This window comes from Hyperolius riggenbachi, chromosome 1 (assembly GCF_040937935.1).
Source record: "Hyperolius riggenbachi isolate aHypRig1 chromosome 1, aHypRig1.pri, whole genome shotgun sequence".
Lineage (NCBI taxonomy): Eukaryota > Metazoa > Chordata > Amphibia > Anura > Hyperoliidae > Hyperolius > Hyperolius riggenbachi.
Window position 1 is genome coordinate 128,847,513 of NC_090646.1, and position 24,760 is coordinate 128,872,272.

Here is a 24,760-nt window from a genome sequence, read left to right on the forward strand (position 1 = left end):
CCTATATAATAGAATCTATTACTCTGAAAAACATTTAAAAGCTGTATTCTACCCGTGAAAGATGAGACAGTAAAACATTCTCGTGAGATTGTTATGATTCTGGAAGGTTGTTGACGTGCTCTAGTCTCAGAAAGCTGATAACACATGATGTTTTGGGAACAAGTTATATAAATATTAAACAAAGAAGGTGTTTTCCCAATTAGTTAAAGATCATTCAATGATGCCACCTGGTGGTTACATAGTTTTATAAAACCAACATTATTAATAGATTGTTATTTGTTATTAAATGCTGACCTCTGCCGGTTGAAATTAGATATTTATTTTTTCATCAGAAAGACAAATATATGGAAAAGGATTTTATATTATCAAGATTTAATGTGCAATTATTTCTTTTATGATTGTTTTAAGAAGAATTATATAATAAGCTTTATATTTAAATAAGTATATTAGAAGTCTTGTATGTTTCAATAAGCCTTAAATTGCTGAAGGCTCTCACAGGTCTGGTTACAGTGTCAACCTGACCAATCTCATGTCTGGGGAAGTACCAAGACATTCCAACATAGATAGCAGCGAACACTATCAGAAATGCGTCATGAATGATATTGTTTAGTCTCCATGTCTGGGTCAGCCAACAGATAAGATGGCTGTTGACGTCCATTTTTAATTAAGTGCGTCAGAAATGACCCTATATCAAATGTCAAGCACTCCAAATGACGTAAATTCTCACAAGATAAGGTAATTAAGAATTTATAAACAATAATATTATGACTTAGGTAATCAAAACATGATAAAGCATTGACGCACGGAAGCTTTAGCCAATCAGAGCCTGGGATTCAAGGAAAGTCCAGATTAGGCAGCCATATTGCCTACAACCCCTATAAAGGTAGGAGCTGTAAGCTCATAGTTTGCAGAAGCCCAACAATCTCCTGAGAAGACATATGAGGCAGAAGCTACCTTCCCACAAGTGTAAAATGCAAATATTAGAGAATGATGCAATGTTATAAAAAAAAAAATTAAAAAAAAATACATAACTGAAAATAAAAATGAGAATATTTTCTTTGATACTAATGTTCTAGTAATTATCCGTACTACACAACCAATTCATTATATCATTTTTTTCCACTTCAATGTCACTTTAACGCTAGCACATTGCTCAGGTAAAAAACTGGCAATTCTATTTTTTGGAAGGACCCTTATTCAATTATTTTTTTCTCCTAAGTTTTCTCCTAGGAGATATTTCGGCCTGGTGCACACCAAAACCCGCTAGCAGATCCTCAAATTGCTAGCAGATTTTGAAACGCTTTTTCTTATTTTTCTGTAGCGTTTCAGCTAGCGTTTTGCGGTTTTGTGTAGCGGTTTTGGTGTAGTAGATTTCATATATTGTTACAGTAAAGCTGTTACTGAACAGCTTCTGTAACAAAAAACGCCGGCAAAACCGCTCTGAACAGCCGTTTTTCAGAGCGGTTTGTGTTTTTCCTATACTTAACATTGAGGCAGAAACGCATCCGCAATCCAAAAAATGCCTCACCCCGGGAGTATGCGTTTCTGCAAACCGCCTCCCGCTGTGGTGTGAACCACCCCATTGAGATACATTGACCAAGCGTATCTGCAGCCGCAAGCGGCTACAGAAACGCTGAAAAAGCCGCTCGGTGTGCACCAGCCTTTTATCTTCTGTTTAAAATAACCTTTTAGCACTCTGCAATCAAGAAAAAAAAGAAAAAACAAACAAACAAACAAACAAACAAAAAGTAGGGGGGGGGGGGGGGAGTACTGTCCTCATTATTCAGAGTATTTTCTTGTTTGCTGGTGGCTTAAAAAACATTTTATTGATGAGGTATGAAAATATCACTTAGGGGGAAACTTAAGAGAAAAGAGGAATTGAAAAAGGGCCGTGGTTAATGGAATTGGGAAGCTTTCTGGCCCGGTGCACACCAAAACCCGCTAGCAGATCCGCAAAATGCTAGCAGATTTTGAAACGCTTTTTCTTATTTTTCTGCAGCGCTTCAGCTAGCATTTTGCGGTTTTGTGTAGCGGTTTTGGTATAGTAGATTTCAGATATTGTTACAGTAAAGCGGTTACTGAACAGCTTCTGTAACAAACGCCTGCAAAACCGCTCTGATCTGGCGTTTTTCAGAGTGGTTTGCGTTTTTCCTATACTTAACATTGAGGCAGAAACGGATCCACAATCCAAAAAAATGCCTCACCCCGGGAGTATGCGTTTCTGCAAACCGCCTCCCGCTCTGATGTGACGCACCCCATTGAGATACATTGACCAAGTGTATCCGCAAGCGGCTGCAGAAACGCTGAAAAAGCCGCTCGGTGTGCACCAGCCCTCTCTGCTCCACAGACCGCACACGGGCTGGTGTACACCAAGAGAGCTCCTGAGCGCCTTTAAAAATGCTAGCGCTTTAAAAAGAGCTTGACTAGAAGCTATTCAGTTACTGCTCTACTGTAACAAAAACCCACTACACCAAAACGCTCCAAAAATCACTAGGCATGATTGGAAAATAAATAGGCACATGCCTAGAATTGCTCTGAAAAAAAAATCACTTCAGCGCTTAGCATTTGCGATTATGCTAGCGCTTTTTGGTGTGCACTGGTCCTAAGACCTGGCAGAGGAGGCGTTGCATTGCCTCTGCCCAGTCAATGTATTCATGTAAATGCGTGCAAGCGTTTTCAGTTGAGAATTTGTCTGTGGTGAATGTGAGCGATTGTGAATGCACTGCATTGACCAGCAAATTTCTTGTTAACGAATTACAAATGCACAGTATATAGCATCAATTCCCCACTGGATGTGCACAGAGGCCTAGTGCACACCAAAAACCACTAGCAGATCCGCAAAATACTAGCAGATTTTGAAACGCTTTTTCTTCTTTTTCTGTAGCGTTTCAGCTAGCATTTTGCGGTTTTGTGAAGCGTTTTTGGTATAGTAGATTTCATAGACTATCAATACCAAACTTTTGGCGGCCACATGTTGATTTACGCACCACCCATAGGGGGAGACACTCAGGTACCCTGAACAATATTCAAACACAAACTTCAAACCTGAGAGTCTTCATGTGCTTCGATAATTTTAATTTACAGCCTGGAAAACTTTGTACAAAACATGGTTCACACTACATCTAAAATTCTAAAACCAATGCTGATGCATGTGAGCGCTACCTATTTCCCACTGTCCCCATCATGGTATAATACCACATTGATCACCCAGCGTAAAGCCTATGCAAATCAACTGGTATATCCAATCATGTCTGGACATGTGTGGGCCCTCCACCCGGCGCACACCACGAGGCCTCCTCATTCACACTCTAGCCACAATGCACTATATGCTATGAGATGGGACTTGTTTTCTCCACTGCTGATATTGGCCAGTCCTTAGCTTTTCCTTTCTAGGAATGACCCTTGAGCCTGCGTATAGATGGGGATATAGCCACTTGAGTAACGACTGTCACTTAGTCTTATTCATCTCCATATTTCCGCAAGTGGGATCTCCACAATGTGATGGACATGGGCTGGCCAGCCTGAGTTCACCTCCACTACTTCTCAACACAGCTCAGCGGTGTAAGGCCTATTCACAAAGCACTGTGTACTTCCGTGTGTGTAAATCGTTGTGTGCTGGTATGTTACTCACGACCTTCTTGCAGGATCTGCCGCCTTCAGAGGGAGCTCCGCTCAGGGCTTGTTTGGTAACATCCGCCCGATGCTGGTATCGCATCACTTCACACGCTTCCTGCTCTGGTCGCGCACCTGTCACAAGCGAAAGTTCGTGGTGCAGCCCCGGCGTCCCGGGTAGTGAGCGCTCACATGCGTCTGCGTGTCCCCGCCCACTGACGCGTTTCGCCCCGCCCACGGGGCTTTCTCAAAGTGTGTGGGGTTTTCTCACACTTTGAGAAAGCCCCGTGGGCAGGGCGAAACGCGTCAGTGGGCGGGGACACGCAGACGCATGTGAGCGCTCACTACCCGGGACGCCGGGGCTGCACCACGAACTTTTGCTTGTGACAGGTGCGCGACCAGAGCAGGAAGCGTGTGAAGAGATGCGATACCAGCATCGGGCGGATGTTACCAAACAAGCCCTGAGCGGAGCTCCCTCTGAAGGCGGCAGATCCTGCAAGAAGGTCGTGAGTAACATACCAGCACACAACGATTTACACACACGGAAGTACACAGTGCTTTGTGAATAGGCCTTACACCGCTGAGCTGTGTTGAGAAGTAGTGGACTGTGAACTCAGGCTGGCCAGCCCATGTCCATCACATTGTGGAGATCCCACTTGCGGAAATATGGAGATGAATAAGACTAAGTGACAGTCGTTACTCAAGTGGCTATATCCCCATCTATACGCAGGCTCAAGGGTCATTCCTAGAAAGGAAAAGCTAAGGACTGGCCAATATCAGCAGTGGAGAAAACAAGTCCCATCTCATAGCATATAGTGCATTGTGGCTAGAGTGTGAATGAGGAGGCCTCGTGGTGTGCGCCGGGTGGAGGGCCCACACATGTCCAGACATGATTGGATATACCAGTTGATTTGCATAGGCTTTACGCTGGGTGATCAATGTGGTATTATACCATGATGGGGACAGTGGGAAATAGGTAGCGCTCACATGCATCAGCATTGGTTTTAGAATTTTAGATGTAGTGTGAACCATGTTTTGTACAAAGTTTTCTAGGCTGTAAATTAAAATTATCGAAGCACATGAAGACTCTCAGGTTTGAAGTTTGTGTTTGAATAGTAGATTTCATGTATTGTTACAGTAACGCGATTCCCGCTCAGGTGAGAACGGGCCCTAAAGCTGTTACTGAACAGCTACTGTAACAAAAAACGCCTGGCAAACCGCTCTGAAGTGCCGTTTTTCAGAGCGGTTTGCGTTTTTCCTATACTTAACATTGAGGCAGAAATGCATCCGCAATCCAAAATCTGCAGCAGCCCGGGAGTATGCGTTTCTGCAAAACGCCTCCCGCTCTGGTGTGCACCACCCCATTGAAATACATTACCCTAGCGGATCTGCACCCGCAAGCGGATCGCAAACCGCAGCAGAACCGCTCTGGTGTGCACTAGGCCTTAGACTTGGATTCCTAGTTAAGTCCCCTTTGACCTCTAGCCAGTGAAGATAGCTATAATAGTGCTGTTTGATTAACCATTACAACCTGATTTGCTCTGCCTAATTCTGCTCTCCTGAGCCTGTTACTGACCTTGTCCTGAATAACCACTTCATCTTGTATGCTACCTGTACCCCAGTTTTCTCTATGACTTTGCCTTGCCTGCTGTCTACCCTTACCTTGGTCCAGTGGCGGACACAGCCAGCAGCAGGCCCCTGTGCAAAATACCAATTGCGGGCCCAACAGGCAGCTAAAAGTGGGTGTGGCCATAACTAAATTGGTTAAGGTTACACCTTGCATATATTTACCAATACAGTCTATGGCAACCTTCCCTGAGGCCCAGAAATATTTCTTGATGCATACATGTAACATCTGCATTATACTGGTTACTGAACAAAAGCAAAACTTAACCCCAATCCTGCATCAAGACAGAGCATAACATGACAGGTTATGTCTTTTATACTTGAAAGCACACCTAAGGTGAGAGGGATATGGAGGCTGACATTTATTTCCTTTTAAACAATGCACATTGCCGGGCTGTCCTGCTGATTCTCTGCCTCTAATACAATTAGCCATAGACCCTGGACAAGCATGCAAATCAGATGTTTCTGACTGAAGTGTGGAGCTGACTGGAGCAAATGCAAATTAATCTAGGCAAAGATGGTGCAGTCTGCAGTGGCAGTGTGCAATCTAGACTACCTGGCTGGAAGCTAGTACAGAGGGTGAGTGAGCTAGGAGGTGCAGTGAGAAGACAGGACAGTGGATTGTAAACAGTGGGTGGCTTTTTTTTCTTTTTCTTTTTTTTTTTTTGCAGGGGCTATGCAAGTGCTAGATCCACCGCAGGGGTAGCTGACCTAAAATTGGCTTGTCCGTGCACTGGAAAGTGGGTGCGGTAACGACGGGTCATGAGCAGGGCCCAAAGAACATGAACTTACTAGCAGTTAGTAATTCAATGACAGTAGACATCAACCGGAAACTTTGAATGAAGCCCCCTCTCCTAATAAAACATGATGTACTACTTACTATACATATAGCAGAGATTAGATTGTAAGCTCCTCTGAGGACAGTCAGTGACACGACTATGTACTTTGTAAAGTGCTGCAGAAGATGTCAGTGCTATATAAATACATAATAATAATAATAAGAAGAAGAATATGGAAGGACATTAGGCTAGGACTATGGTAGGATTAGATTGTGAGCTCCTCTGAGGACAGTCAGTGACATGACTATGTACTCTGCAAAGTGCTGCAGAACATGTAAGTGCTATGTAAATACAGTTCATCAAAATATGGTAGGACATTAGACTATGACAATGGCAGGATCATATTGTGAGCTCCTGAGGATAGTCAGTGGCATGACTATGTTCTTTGTAAAGTGCTGTAGAAGTTGTCAGTGCATACCAATACCAACTGACCATGGTGCTTGCTTGATCGGTCGGACCGGGTCAATGTCCTCCGTTCTGTCCCCGCACCTGAACACTTATGGTGGGTGGGCTAAACAATTGCCAGGTAGGGAGGGTGGGTGGCTGGATAATCACCTGGTGGGGTGGGCAAATAGATAGCAAGGTGGGAGTGGGAGGGTAGGCAGATAGATAGATGGATTGCCTGGTGGCGGTGGCAGGGTGGGCAGATCAGATAGATAGCCTGGGGAGGGGGCAGATCAGATCGATAGCCTGGTGTGGGGGGGGGGGGGGGGGTATGCAGATAAGATAGATAGCCGGGTGGGGTTAGGAGGATGGGCAGATAGATAGCCAGGTGGGAGGGTAGGGAGATAGATAACCAGGTGGCAGGGTGGGCAGATACCTGGGTGGGATGGTAGGCAGATAGCCTAGTGGGGTGGGGGGCCCGAATCCTATCCTCCCTGCCTCACCTGGGGGCCCCCCCTCCTATTATGCGCAGCAGAAGAGCGGCAGATACAGCAAGGCTCCGGCGGGATAAAGCAGACGATAGAGGTCCAGCCTCCAGGTCCATGCTGTCTCCTCTGCAATGCCGCTTGCACTAAATCAGGAAGCAGTGCGAGCAGCATACAGAGGAGACAGCGTGGACCTGGAGGCTGGACCTCTATCGTCTGCTTTACCCCACCGGAGCCTTGCTGTATCTGCCGCTCTTCCGCTGCTCATAATAGGAGGGGGGCCCCCCCGAGGTGAGGGAGGGGGAGGATAGGAGTCAGGCCCCCCAGGGAAAAAAAACAAAAAAAAAAAACAACCCCGGTGACACTTAATGGGCCCTTCAAGAAACGGAAACGCCTGCACGGCCGTATGTCTGCCACTGCCTTGGTCCAATTACCAACCTTATCTCGATTGCTACCAGTACCATCATCAGCTTGCCTAACAATTTCAACTCTTCCATCAGGTCTCCTAAATACAGTCTAGCATGTTCTCTTCATCTTCAATGGGGTTATCCCAGGGGTTGCAACCTGGTGGCCATTTGAGGCATAGTAGTCCACTGCCTGCTAAGGCCCATTATCTTTTACAAGGTACTCTGGTGAGGATCAGTGGTTACTTAGAATCCGCACCCTGGGAGAGATGGTTCTGTCCTCTTATTTCTGAGGAGGAACATGGAAATACTTGTTGGTGGAACATAGTAAGAGTTATTGGATAGAAGGGGGGGGGGGGAAGAGACAGAGAATATGTTTTGGAGGGTACCATGTAGGCAAGTCTATACTAGTTTCTTGAATTATACGGTCTACAAAATTCCCCAAAATTACGTGAATAGCTTATACTTGATTTCCTTTTCAGTATATACAGTAAGTAATCATCTAAAATGTGTGCTGTTTTAAGCATAATTCATATTATCTAACGTAGGGCATCCAAACGTGTCCGCAAGTACCACCAACAGTACATGTTTTGGAAGAAACCACAAGCATTCACAGATGAGGTAATTAGTGTGGCAGTAGTGCTGATTAACTACCTTTGTGGATTTCCACAAAACATGCACTGTTAGTGGTACTTGAGGACAGGGTTGGGAAGACAATATGAACCTAAATATGCTACAGGCAACACACTTTTTAGATGATTGAGATATATATTCCCGGCTTAATGAATGAGGACCATAGGTTAACTCTTAAACTGAATCTGTTCATAAGTTCGAACACTGTGCCATCTCTGTCTCCTGTACCTCCTCTATGCCTCCAGTGTCGCTGTCTGTGTCACCTCTGTTCCCCTGTGGCTTTTTTTTTTTTTTTTACTTCTCACAGAATCAAAATTTTATATTTTTGGGCCATTTCTATCAATGGATCATTCATAAGTTCGGTGTTCGTAAGTCAGGAACAACCTGTACTGGAAAGGAAATTAATGAGTACAGGGTTGGGAAGCCTTGTTCTAACACATATCCCCATAGGGGCTCACAATACTTTTGTGTGCTACTGTCCTCGGTACTCCAGGACCCTCCTGACACCCTTCCCCATAAATTTTATCGGATGTTCTTCACAAATTTATTACATACCGTAAATAATCCAGAAGTTATCCAGGGAACAGGAGAGGAGTGTGTTCTAACTGAAACTATGCAAGCAGTAATCAGAGCCATGGAGGAAACAGAAAAGACATTCCTACAGCAATCGGAGGGTCAATGTTTCAGTAAATAATGAAAACATTTGTCATTAACCTCCTGAGCGATAATCCCGAGCTGAGCTCGGGGTATATCGCGCAGGAGGATTTCTCAGGCCCTGGTGGGCCGATTTGCATAGTTTTTTTTTGTTACACGCAGCTAGCACTTTGCTAGCTGCGTGTAACTTCCGATCGCCGCCGCTCGCCGCCGATCCGCCGACGCTCGCCGTGCCGCGCAGCCCCCCCTCCCCGACCCCTTGCGCAGCCTGGCCAATCAGGCCAGGCAGCGCTGAGGGGTGGATCGGGACTCCCTCTGACGTCACGACGTCCAAGACGTCGGTGACGTCATCCCGCCCCGTCGCCATGGCGACCGGGGAAGCCCAGCAGGAAATCCCGTTCTGAACAGGATTTCCTGCTTACTCTGATCGCCGAAGGCGATCGGAGTGGGTGGGGGGTTGCCGCTGCGCTGCAGCTATCATGTAGCGAGCCCTGGGCTCGCTACATGATTTAAAAAACAAAAAAATGTTTAAAAAAAATAGTGCTGCGCCACCTCCTGGGCGATATAATTGTATCGCCCAGAGGGTTAATAAGCAACTGGATTTCACCCTGGCCACACTGACAGCTATACTGTTTGTGTGACCGCAGTTACACTTTAAAGAGACAGTGAAGCAAGAAGAAAAAAACAAAAACAAAATTGTATGTGTACAATGGATAATTCATAGAACATTAGTAGCATAGAAAAGTGTCTCATATTTTTATTATTTTCAGTTATATAGCTTTTTTTTTTTTTAATAACATTGCATCATTCTCTAATTTTAAACTATGAAACTGAGCAGAAAAGTTCAAAGGGTCATTAGCTGCTCTGCAGTAAAATCTTAAACAAGAAACAGTGAGAGACAGGTTTAGATAAGTGCTTCAGAAAACAGCACTGTAGCCAACCAAGCTTGGTCGGAGAAATCAGAGAAGCTCTTTTGCATAGATAACAACTGAAGTTTCTTAACTTTTCCTGTACTGGAAACAATATGAGACTCATACCTGTGCTAATAATGTTCTATTTCTTAGCTGTACTACACATGCAATTCATTATATCATAACTTTATTTTCACTTCAGATTCCTTTTAAAGAGACTAACAAAATGTTCAGCCTTATTTCTTCTATCCTATAAGTTACTATACCTGTTCTAATGTGGTCTGGCTTACTGCAGCCTTTTCTAGTTGCACTGTCTCTGTAGTATAGCTAATAATCTTTCCTTTGTCAAGCCATGTTACCCCAGAGTGGAATGTGCTGTGATAGGGAGAAGTTCTGCACACCTCCCCCAAGCCCCCTGCAGGCTCTGTGCGTGTGCTGTGAGTCACAGCCAGCGTCTCTGCTCACAGCCAGCCTGTCTGTGACCTTGTGAACAGCTGTGAGTGCAGAAAGATCAGTTCAAAGCCCAGGCAAGCAGCCAAGGCAACAAGTGGAAGAAATATTATAGCAGTGAAGTCACTTTTGAGAGGAGCCTCTGAAAACAAGCACCTGCTTTGATGATGTATTTCCTGTTTGGCGGCCACCTTCATTGTTTACAAAAACAAGGAATAAAGCAGTGATTTTAACCCCAAAGAAAGCAGCAGGAGCAGCGAAAATGTCACAGAGGGGGCTAGGAGAAGACAACAAACAGGCTGGTACTTTTATTTATCTAAGATTTTCACAGTACAGATTCTATTTAATACTGCCTCCACATGTATGGAAATGTTTAGACTTGGAACTAAATTGGTAGGTGTTCACAGGAAAGCATAAACTTTTAGAAACATGGATTGAAAAAGTTGAGTGAACATGACTATCAGGCATACAAACCTTGATCTAACACCGTATATAAAAATAGTACTCAAGCAAAAAAAGGTCGATTTCTACCATGGATACATGGCCGATTCGACCGATCTGATTGAATCTGCTAGAAATCGATGCAGCAGGAAGCATGATCGATTGCTCAATCGATTTCTGACCAATTTGCTCGATCGGTACAGAAAGAAAATCTAGGTCGATCGGCTGCTGGCAGCAGATTGATGACCCTTAGCGTTGCATTGGATCGAATGGTGCACGCAACACTGCATTTCTATCAGTTTTCAATAATTTCATTCTGATATATTTTGGAAATCTGTTCCTTGTGTGTGGCACACATCAGATAGATTCCTGGCAGATTCCACTTGACAGGCATCTGACAGGAATCTATCTGATGGTCGAATCTGCTGCAAATCTATAAGTGTATGGGTACCTTCATAGAAAAGTTATTCTGCGGAGCAAGGTCACACCTACAGAATAGGTAATACTTGAGCAGAGATAGGATTGCTGCTCAACCCCAGTGCTAAAGGCACGTGCACACAGGGGCGGGGCGGTCGTTCTGCTGAAAGTAGCACGTGTGTACAGGCTGTCGGCAGACTGATAAGACTGTTTTTGACTGATTCGCCGAGCGGATACAGCTTGTACTCACGTGCTACTGTCGGCAGAAGGTCCGCCCCATGGGAGGGTCTGACGGACGCGTCGTTTGTAAAAATACGGCGTGTGTACGCGCCTTAACAGACACAGAGGGCCCATTATCTAATGCCTGTACACAGTTTTGGGCTAAGCATGCACTGGTTAATTATTACTCGATATGCAAAGCTAATCAGAAATCAACTGCATAGTGCTCTATTCCTACACGCGCTGCACACTCAATCGTGATTGATTATAACAGAAAACTATCAAGTAATGAATCCGCTGCCGCTCCTCTCCCACCCACACACCTCTTGGTTTTTCAACATGTAAAGCCTCGAACAAATGCTAGATAAAACTCGGCCAAAGGCTGCCGATAAGGGCCACCCCTGCCGACAATCTAGTGTGTGCACAGGGTATCCTGATGCCTAAAGGTGTCCATATACCTATCGACTTGGTGGCAGATTGACCATTCGATGCAATAATTATCATATTGGATAAAAATCGGTGCTGTCTAGTGCATGCCTGATCAACAACGCAACCAATTTCGGGCAGAGCATGTCGATGAGACATGCTACAAGAGGTTGGGTCAATGTGGTTGATTGGGTGCAAGGCGGTAACGGGGAGCAATATTGGGACTAGCAACAAACACCATGAAATCCCACGTGGTTGCAAGAGTAACGTCGCCTATCACGTGGGTCGCGTGTTAGGACAGAGGACGAAGCCTGTGGAGGGCACAGACAGGTAATGTATAGTGTACTGGGCATCGGGGGGGGTCCACATTGAACATTAGGGGGACAGAGTCGGGCCCACGAGGCAGCTGATTCGGTGACAAGACCGATTCCGGATCAATTTCAGCATTATATTGATCAGGAATTGACATGCGGTGTATGGACAGCCGACAGGCGTGAGTAGGGAGAGCATTGTTCTTGGCCAGCGCACTGCCAAATCGATTCACCATGCTGATCGCTGACTAAAGGTAATCATACATCCTAGCGATGATGGGCAGATTCGACCAAGAGACAAATCTCTCTCTAATCGAATCTGATTTGTCTCTTGTTCGAATCTGCCCATCATCGCTAGCTGTATGGTTACCATTAACCAGCGATCAGTGCGGTGGATAGATTTGACGGAGCACTGGCCGAGAGCCTTGCTCTCCCTACTCACACCCTGTGGTTTAACTCCTGCGTCCATCCCCTACATAGTAACAGTGTAGTGTAGGCCGTGCATTGTGGCCCAAAGGATCGAGTCCCGATTTGTGCTGGGCGGCATGCCCCATGTGTGTCCGAGGCTTTAGATCACATAGATAAACCTGTAACAATCAAAAACAAAGCGATCAAATCAGTCCCAAAAATAAATGTGTATGCCGAGCATTACGCTTATGTTGGCTGCATACTAGCTGATTAATCTGGCAGATATCTGGCAGATCTGAAAACTTCACAAACATTGCAGGTTGAAGTAAACGTGCAGTGTAGAGTATTGAAGTTTCACTGTGCAACAAACATCTTTATTCTCAGCACTTTACTGTGTTGGCTTGAAGCATGCAGATACGTTTCATTACACATATGGTACAAGTAGATCACCTGCACTGTCGATCTAATAAAAATCTGCCAGGTCATTCTGCCGGCGTGCAGCTGGAAACGTTCAATCAGTTAAATGATGTGAAATGGGGTGGAGCCACAGAAATATAATATGGTGACGTGGTTCATATATCACTAAGAAAACCGATGCCGTCAAACAACTAAAAGTACACTGACGGAATTCTCCCAGAGAAAACACAAAGTATATGTACAGAAATAAAGTAAGCTAGCTAGATAGCTGACAATGGTACAGACATAACTCTGAACTTAAATCTCTAAACTTGCACTTTATAAAACATGAAGTGAAACATATGCAAGTTCGATGATAGATAAGAGATCATACCTTAAGTTGCCAATCAAAGTCTTGTAAGTAAGCTGATGACATTGAGCACACTTTCTGCACAAGAGCTGCTTTTATTTCAGGCCTTCTACTCCTCACACACTTCAGAATGGTCTCTTGATATTCCTGATTCAGTCCATTCAGTTGAATGCCCGACTTCGAGAAAAGGAAGACAAAAATGTGTAAAAACAGAAAACAGAACAAAAACAAAAAAACAACCTGATGACAATGCAGTTGGGGGAAAAGACAGATTAAGCCAATTGCTTACTGGGGTATGCTACAGGCCACCACATATTCATGAAGCTGCAGAACTGCAATTACTACAGCAGATTGAAAAAGTTGCAAGTAAAAATGACGTCATAGTTACGGGTGACTTCAACTTTCCAGACATTGACTTGAGTATTGAGGCTACCCATTCTGGTAAAAGCAGCAGATTTCTGGCAATACTACAGGACAGTTACCTGACTCAAATGGTAACTGTACCAACTAGAGGGAGTGAGTTACTGGATTTGAGCATTTTAAATAGACCAGATAATGTATCAAATGTGCAGGTGCAAGAACATTTGGGAAATAGTGATCACAACATAATAATGTTTGATCTGGTGACTGATAGGCCGTGGGGCAGCGGGACCACTAAAACTATGAATTTTAGAAAAGCAAAGTTCAATCAACGTTTGGTGAAACGGGATAATGTACTACAAGGGAAGGACACTGAAGGGAAAGGGCAAGCTTTTAAAATTATTCTCAATATTGCAGTAAATATATCCCATATGGAAACAAAACATCTAGGAATAAAAAAGGCCTCTATGGATGAATAGAAAGGTTAGAGATGAAATGAAGTGGAAAAAGAATAACTATAAGGTCCTAAAACAGGAGGGGACCGTGGCTGCATTAAGCAATTATAAGGAGTGCAATAAAAGTTGTAAAAAATAAATTAGGCTGGCAAAGATTGAAGATGAAAATCTAATCGCTAGGGATGTCAAATCTAACCCAAAGAAGTTTTACAAGTACATCAACTCTAAAAAAAAGAAAGGTTGACTGTATTGGACTCCTAAAGGATGAGGGTGGGAACTCAATGGTGGATGACCAAGATAAGGCAGAGTTATTAAATGCTTTTCTTGCTTCTGTTTTCACAAGGGAAACACCACTGTTGCAAATTACAGATGCAGAAGAGTCTCAATCTTCCAATTGTAATATTAAATACAGTACTTTGCGCAGGAAGAAGTGAAGAGAAGACTAAATAATAGACAAGGCACCTTGCCCGGATGGCATAAATCTTTCGGTCCTAATGGAATTAAGTTCAGTTATCGATAAACCCCTTTATCTTATCTTTTGTGACTCTCTTAACTGGCAAAGTTCCAGTAGATTGACGTACGTTTTCCCATTATTTAATCAGGGAAAAAAAATCTGGGAAATTATAGACCTGCAAGCTTAACATCAGTTGTGTGCAAACTATTTGAGGGGTTACTAAGAGATACTATACAAGCAGGGCTGTGGAGTCGGAGTCGTGGAGTCGGGCAATTTTGAGTGCCTGGAGTCGAAAAAATGCACCGACTCCGACTCCTAATGAATTTGTAACTAATTAAAATAGAAAATATGATAAAATGTTCTATTTCTCAGATAATAGTCATTCAAAATAATGTATATATACAGTATATATACAGTAATAGCTGTGCTTAGTCCACAAAAATGAAATAAACCAATCAAAATTAGTTACTTGTGCTGCTTCAATAAAGCAGTCCCCGTATTTTTAAGGACATATATACATATCTGATTGTGACTGTATATATGATGTGTACACAGGAATCTCTTATATATACACCAAATAACATCTATGCTGTAAGAATAAAGCTGATGTGTAGCTGTGTCACTAATAGAGATGGTCAATGAGATGGAAATAATTCTGCACTGATGCTGATTTATGCAAATGTATGCACTCCCTTTGCTGATGAAATCAAATAATTTGATATGTTGTTAAAATTTGGTTTGGTGACTACAAATTAAAGGGTACCTGAGATGGATGAAAAGTAAAGTTTTATACATACCTGGGGCTTCCTCCAGCCCCCTTCAGGCTAATCAGTGCCTCGCTGTCCTCCACCACCCGGATCTTCTGCTATGAGTCCTGGTAATTCAGCCAGTCAGCGCTGTCCGGCCGCATGCCGCTCCCACAGCCAGGAGCATTCTGCACCTGCGCAATAGTGCTGCACAGGTGTAGTATGCTCCTGGCGGCGGAGTGTGTGCATGCGCACTACGCCCGACTGGCTCAAGTACCTGGACTCATAGCAAAAGATCCAGGTGGTGGAGGAGGACAACGAGGGACTGATTATCCTGAGGGCGGCTGGAGGAAGTACCAGGTATGTATAAAACTTTAATTTCATCTGTCTCAGGTTTACTTTGTTACACAGTAGTACTATACTCTACATATGCACTCCCCAAAGAGCTGCAGGGAATCTACTGAGAATGTTGTGCACAATGTACACAGAGGTGTTGTCTGTCACCCATAAACCTGGTTCAGATTGTGCATGAAGAATGTGTAATAGAGAAAGAATCTCCTCATTCCTCTGCAGAGTACCTGCACATCATTCTTACATGTACCCACACTTACATTGCCTAGGGCCTGATAGATGTTCTTTGTTCCGGTTTGTACCTTTTACAAGTACTCTTACCAAGGACTAGTTTTAGTCTAAAGGGAATAAATATAGTAGTCTACATATCCTTCTCACTTCAGTTCAATTCTGGGGAGAACACTGAGTTGTCTTGTAAAATTCCTAAGCGTTGGCAGTTAAGAGACGAATTTCATGTTACATACTTTTAATCAACAAAATTGTAATATGCAAATTAGAGGAGTCGGAGTCGGTGGAATCCTAAACCGAGGAGTCAGAGTCAGTGGATTTTTGGACCGACTCCACTGCCCTGTATACAAGACTTCATAGTAGAAAATAATCTTATTTATCAGCATTGGTTTACTAAAGACAGGTCCTGTTTGACTAACATGCTCAGCTTTTATGAGGTAGTGAACGCTAATATGGATATTGGAAATGCTGTACAGTAATCGTATTCAATGCCAAGCCGCTGCAGCTAAAGCTAATAACATTTTGTGATGCATTAAAACGGAAATAAAAACTTGAGATGCTAGCACAGTGATCTGCAAACTTGGCTCTCAAGCGGTTAAGGAACTACAAGTCCTACAATGCATTTGCATTTATGAATCATGACTGTAGTTGTCAGACTCCTGCAATGCATTGTGGGACATGTAGTTCCTTAACAACTGGAGAGCCAAGTTTGCAGATCATGGTGCTAGTATACTATTGCCCCAGTTTAACTCTCTAGTAAGGGCACATCTGGAATATGGAATTCAGTTCTGGGCACCACATTACAGGAAAGATATTGCAGTTTTAGAGCAGGTGCAGAGACGAGCAACAAAACTGATACGTGGGATGGAAGGTCTCACTTACCAAGAAAGGTTAGATAAACTAGGTTTACTTAGTCTAGAGAAAAGACGCCTCATGCTGGGCATACACAGCTCGTTTTTGAGCCATTAAGATGGCTCGATAGAGAATTTCCGACATGTCCGATCTCCCGCCCGATCGTTTCGCCACTCGATAGCGGATACTAGTTAATGGAAAAAGATAAGAAAAACGAGCGGAAGATAAGAGAATTGACTGCGGAATCAAGCTACGAAATGATTGAGTGGGAGAATTGAGCAGCAAAACGAGCTGTGTATGCCCAGCATTAGAGGGGATTCAATTAACATGTATAAATACATCAGAGGGCAATATAAAGGCTTGACAGAAGAGCTTTTTGTCCCTAGGACTTCACAAAAGGACTAGAAGACATGATCTGCGCATGGAGGAAAAACATTTTAGCCATTTTTTTTTTAGGAAAAGGTTCTTTATATAAGAGTGATTAAGATGTGGAATGCATTGCCACAGGAAGTAGTTATGGCAAATGCTATATCTGCATTTAAAGGGGGCTTAGATGCTTTCCTTGCGTTGACAGACATCCATGGCTATAATTACTAGGTAATGCCCAGTGGTGTTGATCCAGGGATTTTATCTGATTGCCATCTGGAGTCAGGAAGGAATTTTTTTTAATTGGACCATGCCTTGTAAGAGTTTTTCGCCTTCCTCTGGATCAACAGGGATATGTGAGCGAGCAGGCTGGTGTTGTACTTTGTTTTCTGGTTGAACTCGATGGACATATGTCTTTTTTCATCCCGAATAACTATGCAACTATATGTAAGGTCTTGTTTAAAGGACAACTGACGTGAGAAGTACATGGAGGCTGCCATATTTACTTCCTTTTAAGCAATACCAGTAGTCATATCAGCTCTTAAGGGTTGAACAGGGTAGATTGACTATTCACGATCTCGCCCTGACCTGGCTTTCATCCTACCTCTCCTTCACGACCGCCTTCAATGAGTCCTCGTCCAACCCCAACCACCTCTCGGTGGGAGTCCCCCAAGGCTCGATCCTTGGCCCCCTACTGTTCACCCTATACACATCCTCCATTGGCAAGGTTATCTCCTCCATGGGTTTTAACTATCATCTGTATGCAGATAACACCCAGATCTACCTCCACACCCCTGACATATCAAAGAATGGAAGTTATCTCTGCTGCATCAAGTAAGGACCGAAAAGGGGATGAAAACAACAAACAAAGAAGCTGACATGGTTTGGGCCTTTATCATACTTATCAGTATATGTAGAACTTGTCACCTCTTTTGCTGTCGACACAACACCTTAGGGCTCGTTCACACTACAAGAGCATTTCCAAGCACTTTGTGAATTTAAAAGCTCTTGCTAATGTTATCCTATGTTTGTGTTCATACTGGAGATGCGATTTTCTAAAAATCCCCCATAGCACTGCATTAGCAAGAGCTTTTCACATCACTAGCGCTTAAAAAGCTCTTGTAGTGTGAATCAGCCCTCAGTGTGCTGTAGTGTGCTGCAGGTCTATACCTGGACGCTTACGACTTGAAGTGGTGTTTGCATTCCACTTCTGAGCCCTCAAGTGTCACATGGGAGGATAACGCAGAAGCTTTTGAAAGAGGGGCTAATCGCTCCACACTATACCTTCTCAGCCGGTTCATCTTTTCCAACAGTAGCAGTAATAAATGATTCTGTATCTTGTAACACTTGCAGCCATTCTGACAAACTCCAGACGCTGCTATAATCTTGAAATCGCGGATGTGCCTGGCCACAGATTCCATCAATAACCTTGTGAAAGAACTGAAATGTAAAACACAGAGCTCAATGAATCGCTCACTAAATTGAGAGATACTGGTTGTATTCTTAAATAGGAACTGTAGTGAAAAAAACAATGAATAAAATTGCTTTTTTTTTTTTTTTTTTTTTTTTTTTTCTTCAAAATTCATTTATAGATTAGTCAACGCTTGCCTATTGTAAAATCTTTTCTTTTCCTGATTTATATTCTGGTTATCTCTGCAGAATGTGCGTTACTGAGAATTCTATGCACAGAGGGTGAAACTGATTGCTTGGCAGTTAGAAAATGAAATTATTTCCCACAATGCAACAACAGCTTTGGGGAGGTGGGGGGTCTGAAAAAAAGTGAATTCATTGCACTCCTGTGAACCGGTCACGTGCTTGCTAGCACTTGGTACAGGCGATGGAGATGGCGGCTTCCATATTGAGTGGTATCAAAGAGCAACTGCTTTTTACCGCTGTGTTACACGTAGGGTTACTGCCATTAAGCAGCAAGAAATTGCAGCCTGGAAGTTGCTCATAGCCAGCAGATGAGAGGCTGAACAGCCTGACAAGCAAGGCTGTGGAGTTGGAGTCGAGGAGTCAGAGTTGGAGCAATTGTTGGGTTGCCTGGAGTCGGTGGTTTCATAAACTGAGGAGTTGGAGTCGGATGATCTTTGTACACTCTCCAAAGCCCTGCAAGGGCTGTGGAGTAGGAGTCTGAGTTGAGCAGTCTGAGCAATTTTGGGTACCTGGAGTCTGTGGTTTCATAAACTGAGAAGTCGGAGTTTAAAGATTTGTGTACCAACTTCACAGCCCTGTTGACAAGTATACAGTTCAACCAACTACATGAAAAGGCCATAGAAAGGAGTACAACAACTAAGGTGGTCATACACTTAAAGACATTACTAAATTAGAGGTTAAATTCAATATAATCATCATATTTAACTTAAATTCATTATACCTTAAAATGATCAAAAATTTGAAGGGGCGGTGCCAATGCCAGCTCCCTTGATATAGCTCTGCCCCCTCCCCAAGCCAGTGTAATGAAACTATTATGCAATACTGCATGGTACTAAATGGGATCAAAATGTCAGACTTTGTCCGAAACTTTGATCGAAATAGCCTGGCGCCCTGCTTGGACTACATCCATCAATAGTGCCCATAGTAGCAAGCCCAAATGCGCCCACATAATATTTCTTTTACTTGGCACAGCAGTGGAGCATGGGGCCACTGGTGATCAAAGTCCTGGACTTAGTTCGACACTTTGATCTAAATGGGTTGACGCCATGCTGGACTAGATCCAGCAACAGCGCCCCTAGTGATGGCCATGTTTTCCTGTGTCAGACTATATCCAACATTGATGCTGAACTGGAAAATGGCAATGTCGGACATAGTCAGACACAGGAAAGGAAGTTCGGAGGCGGCCATCTTTATTTTCTTATTAAAAAAATGACAGTTGTCTGGCTGACAAGTTGCATATTAGCATCAGCAGTTTTAGCAATAAAGGACTAAAAAGGATCTAACCTATTCAAAACTAAAAGCTTTGGGTAGAGTTCTGGACGCTAGTCTACTTTTGGGGCCCCAACAGGCATCCCCATGAATAAACAGCACAGCAAACTCACTACATTTCGGTTTGTGGCGAGGATAATGACTCCTGCTGTGTTCCCCACTTCTTACAATTGGAAGCGGCTGTTTGTCTAGGGGGATCCATGTTGAATCCCCTATAGTAGACTAGCGCCAAGTTCCACTTTAAATCGGTTATCTCAATAGACTGAAGATGGAGACATAAACTCACTAGTTCTGAATGCTGAGGACACACTTATTATTAATTTATAAGATTCCATCATATTCAGTGGTGATGTACAGAGTAAGAAACAAACATAGGGTATATAATAACACAAAATATAGACATTGGTACAGAATTGGTAGACATAGTAATTACAGTGAAAATGTAACATGTTAATCAAAATGTATAGCAAATATCAAGAAACAGAAGGGTGAGAGAGCCCTGCCCTTTGCCACTTACAATCTATACTTTCCAGAAAACCTCTTTCTACTAAAGTATTAGCAGATTATTAAAAGAAGCCCAGTGTTCTCCCCAGAATTTTTTTCCAGCCGGGTGGCATGAAATAGTAGCCGGGTGTCATGAAAAAGTAGCCGGGTGGGGCAAGTTGAAAATGCAGGGCAACTGTGTTTACAGCATAGGAGGAGGTGAGGAAGTGAGCCGATGACAGCCGGGTGGTCATCAAATCTAGCCGGGTGGAGCACCCGGCTAAAAGAGCCTGGGGAGAACACTGAAGCCTGGGGGGATCCTCCGCTATTCGGCCCGGTAATTGTTCTACTTGGGGCATGGCCGGGAACGCAATGGGTGAAGCACAGCCTGACTGTGCATGCTCCGACTGATGCCGAATGAAAGAATTGCCGGGCCGAATAGCAGAGGACAGCAAGGGAGCGATCCGCCTGAAGGGGGCTGGAGGAAGCCCCAGTATGTATAATTTATTTTCTATCCCGCTGAAAGAAGCCCCAGGTATGTATAATTTATTTTCTATCCCCTGGAGGAAGCCCCAGGTATGTATTTTTTTTCTATCCCCCTGGAGGAAGCCCCATGTATGTATAACTTTTTTCTATCCCCCTGGAGGAAGCCCCAGGTACGTATAACTTTTTTCTATCCCCCTGGAGGAAGCCCCAGGTACGTATAACTTTTTTCTATCCCCCTGGAGGAAGCCCCAGGTACGTATCATTTTTTCTATCCCCCTGGAGGAAGCCCCAGGTATGTATTTTTTGTATCCCCCTGGAGGAAGCCTCAGGTATGTATAACTTTTTTCTATCCCCCTGGAGGAAGCTCCAGGTATGTATCATTTATTTTCCATCCCCTGGAGGAAGCTCCAGGTATGTATCATTTATTTTCCATCCCCTGGAGGAAGCTCCAGGTATGTATCATTTATTTCTATTCCCGACTCAGGTACACTTTAATTATCTGAATTCGTGCACAGATCATGTTACTATATAGATATATCAGATGAAAATTCTACTTAGTATTTCGTCTGGTCCATGAGTCAAATGCCTTTGTCTGTCTGCAGTACCGAATGAGGCCACTCATTCGGTACATCAGAAACAGCAAGGCACATGCAGCCTGCCACTCACCTGCGGACATTTCTCTAAAGGAAGCTTTATTAGGAGCCCCAGTCCAGCAAACTCTGGGCTCTCCATCTTCACTTCTGCTCTAAAGATCACATGACAAGTGCCCAGCATCACTTCCTACCCCAGCAGCCAATCAGCGGTGAGCGGAGTATGTCGGATCACGTGACTAGACTGTGACGTCACGGCCAGCTGTCAGAATCCGAGCCTGGGAAGGGGTTTTCGAGCTGCCAGAGAGACAGGCTGAAGCCAGGCGGCTGATTATGCTGCTGTTCACCTGGCTGCTCGCTGCCTACAGCGCAGTGACGTCTATGGCTAGAATGTCATCCTGCTGAGTGACTGCAGCAGAGAGTATGAGATGCGAAATGACACATGCTGCTCGACTTGTGCTGTGATCAGTGGCCCCTGAAACACCGGAAGTGAAATTGTACATAAAACTTCTTTGTACTTATCAATATTTTTACAGCATGTACCCTTAATATGAATGAAGCGTTGTGACGTCCCCTAAACTAGACAAGTGCCAAGTAGCCTACTTGCATAGGGCAATAGAGGTGGTGTTAGGTAGAGGAGAGCAGGGGCGTAGCAATAGGGGTTGCAGAGGTTGCAACCGCATCAGGGCCCTTGGGCCAGAGGGGCCCTGAAGGGCCCTGCCTTAACTGCACTATAAGCTCTTTATTCTTGCTGTGCTCATAATAATCACTTTTATAGATGCTTTGAATAGTAGTAATCACTAACAAACTGTTCCCCATCCCCCTCTTGCACCTCTGACACTGTAGTTGCCATTGGCAGGCTTTGGTGCGCCGTATCAATTGTTATGTATAGAGTGCTTGGGGGCCCATTGTAAAACTTGCATCAGGGCCCACAGCTCCTTAGCTACACCACTGGAGGAGAGAGGGAGGTTAGTCTTATACACAAGAGGTGAGGTTGGTTTTTAAAGTGTACCTAAAGAGTGAGAAGCCTATTGAGGCTTCCCTTGGTGCTCTGATGTAACATGTCGCTAAGCGTGGCCCCTCGGAAGATTAGTGACAAGGTTTTGTTGTTAACCATATCGGGGCCAGGCACCTCCTCTCCATTCAGTGTGGCAGTGCGGGAGCATGCATGTGCAGTAAGCCGGAGCCGTGGGCTTTGTGCTACTACACGTGTGGCCGTACTCATAACAGGAGGAGCGTGGCCACGATGTGGATAGGGGTCGCGCTCGGTGATGGGGCACATCGGAACACGGAGGGAAGCCTCAATAGGATCCTGAGGCTCGGGATCACTTTAAGGAACAGGAGAGCGGAATGTTACAGGTCGAAACCCAAACTAAATCACAGAACCGTGAAATATCTTCCTCCTCCTGCTCTGATTCTGGCACCCCACTTTAAAACTCAGTCGGCAGCCACCAGAGCTACTACTTGCACCACATCCGCTCCATTTGACAGTTCGCAGGAGTTATTTGGTGGGGAATTAACTGATTCACAGCCATTATTGTTACAAGATGAAGGCACTAAGCATGTTACACCACCTCATATGTCTGAGTTAGGCGTCTGTATGGACATAAGGTGTGAGGATGATGAAGTACCTACTGTTGGTGCAGCCTCTGAAGAAGCAGGGCAACCTGCGAAACGGCTGTTAGGGCGACTATCCACTTGCTTCCTATGTCTTGCTTGTACCTGCTGGATTAAAGAAAATTTGGATTATTGCAATCGGTGCCAGGTCTACTGTTTGTTCTACTGAAAATGCAGTTTTGGCGGTGTCTGATACAAGCGAAGCTGTGGAGGATGATTATTATGATGAGGATGATGATACTGCCATGGATGTCACGTGGGTTCCCAATAGACCAGATGAACAGGGGGACAGTTCAGAGGGGAGTCAGAGAGGAGTAGGAGGAGATGAGTTGCTGAAAGAAGCAGGGAGAGCTTGTCGTCAGAAACAGCTGGTGGCAGTGTCCAGCGGCATGTATCGCCACCTATGGACAGCCAGCCAACATGCCCTTCAAGGTCAGCTGCTGCCGCCACCACCAAAGTGCGTTACCTTGATGCGGTGAAGGGGCTTGCGTATCACAATGAAGCAATGACCTATATGAGTGTGTTGGGGGGCACACCTGACCCAAGATAATAACGTTGTTGCTTCATTGTGGACACACCAAATTCAATTGGCTGGCCAGTCACTGTTGTTCTGTCATTGAGCTACCTCTGCCCGACCATACGGTCTTGAAAACCGCCATTGTGCGCACCAGTCCAGCACGGCCATCACTACACAAACAACTGTATGCAATTCATTACACAGTGAGTTTGTTCTGTCAGTGTGAAGCAGCACACTACTTACACTACCTGCTGATCCATGTCTACACATGCAAGATGTTTTCAAGCACTTTATGCCTCCAATTTAGGAATGCAATGTGATTTCTGCCCTTTTGGACCTTAAAACCCTGCTGTGCGTCAAATCCGTAATTTTCCCCAGGATTTTTGGCGTGTATCCCACTCTGCCATGCCCCCCTCCAGGTGTTAGACCCCTTGAAACATCTTTTCCATCACTTTTCTGGCCAGAAACAGTGTTTGTAGTTTTTCAAGTTTGCCTGCCCATTGAAGTCTATCGTGGTTCGCCGAGTTCGCGAACTTTTGCGCGAACCCAAAATCGGAGGTTCGAGCCATCTCTACCGGTAACTTGCTCAGTCACGTCAGTCTGGGTCTACTGTGCATGCATGGAAGGTCCGCGCATGCACAGAAGACCCAGACTGGACCCGACTGAGCAAGTTACCGGGGCTGATCGTGGCTGAACGGAAAACTGCGGGAGGACAGCGAGGGACCCAGACGTGCTTATGGGGCTGGAGGAAGCCCCAGGTAAGTAAAGAATCTTGCATCTCTGATACACTTTAAATAATTTTAGTACATAGCAAGGAAATGAGCAGCGCTACTTAAAAACAGACTAGTGCCTACCTGCAAAAGAGTGCAAGCCCCACTTGTGGGGTCGAATACACACCGAGCATACACATGACCTGTCTACCACTAGAGGAGGATGTTGGTTTCCATTAACAGCTTGCATGCAACCTATTAAGTACTTTAATTAAGTACGTTAATTTTGCACAATTTTAAATAATTTTACTCGGTTCCAGTTCACTTTAAGCTTTTAGCTCTTACCACACTCAAGATAAGAACAATCTTCCCTGTTTGTTTCATAAAGCAATCAAACTCCAGTCTAGAAGGCCTTGAATGTAAAAAGGTATTTTTTTAATCAAATATAGTCTACATCTAAATACAGATAAGGTCTCTACTGGGATCATAACTTGCAGTGTAAATGTATGCATAGACAAAATCTCTAGTAAGAGATAGCAAGATAATAGGTGACTGGAAATGCAGAATAGTAAAGGGCTTTTTTTGCTCATACATCTGGTCACATTTTCTTAGTCACATGTTCTCGGCTCTCTAA

General features: G+C 44.2%; 1 protein-coding gene across 1 annotated transcript in view; it reads right to left on the reverse strand.

Moving 5' to 3' along the window:
• COMMD8 (COMM domain containing 8) overlaps nucleotides 1–21,462 on the reverse strand; it is a 48,520-nt gene extending 27,058 nt beyond the window's left edge. Inside the window, exons 1-3 of the mRNA XM_068268265.1 lie at nucleotides 21,359–21,462; nucleotides 18,083–18,238; nucleotides 13,011–13,163 (exon numbers count right to left, since the gene is read on the reverse strand). Coding sequence (XP_068124366.1) covers nucleotides 13,011–13,163; nucleotides 18,083–18,238; nucleotides 21,359–21,424 — 375 coding nt within the window. The 5' untranslated portion in view covers nucleotides 21,425–21,462. The remainder of the gene's footprint in view (nucleotides 1–13,010; nucleotides 13,164–18,082; nucleotides 18,239–21,358) is intronic.
• Between the last annotated feature and the right edge of the window lie 3,298 nt (nucleotides 21,463–24,760).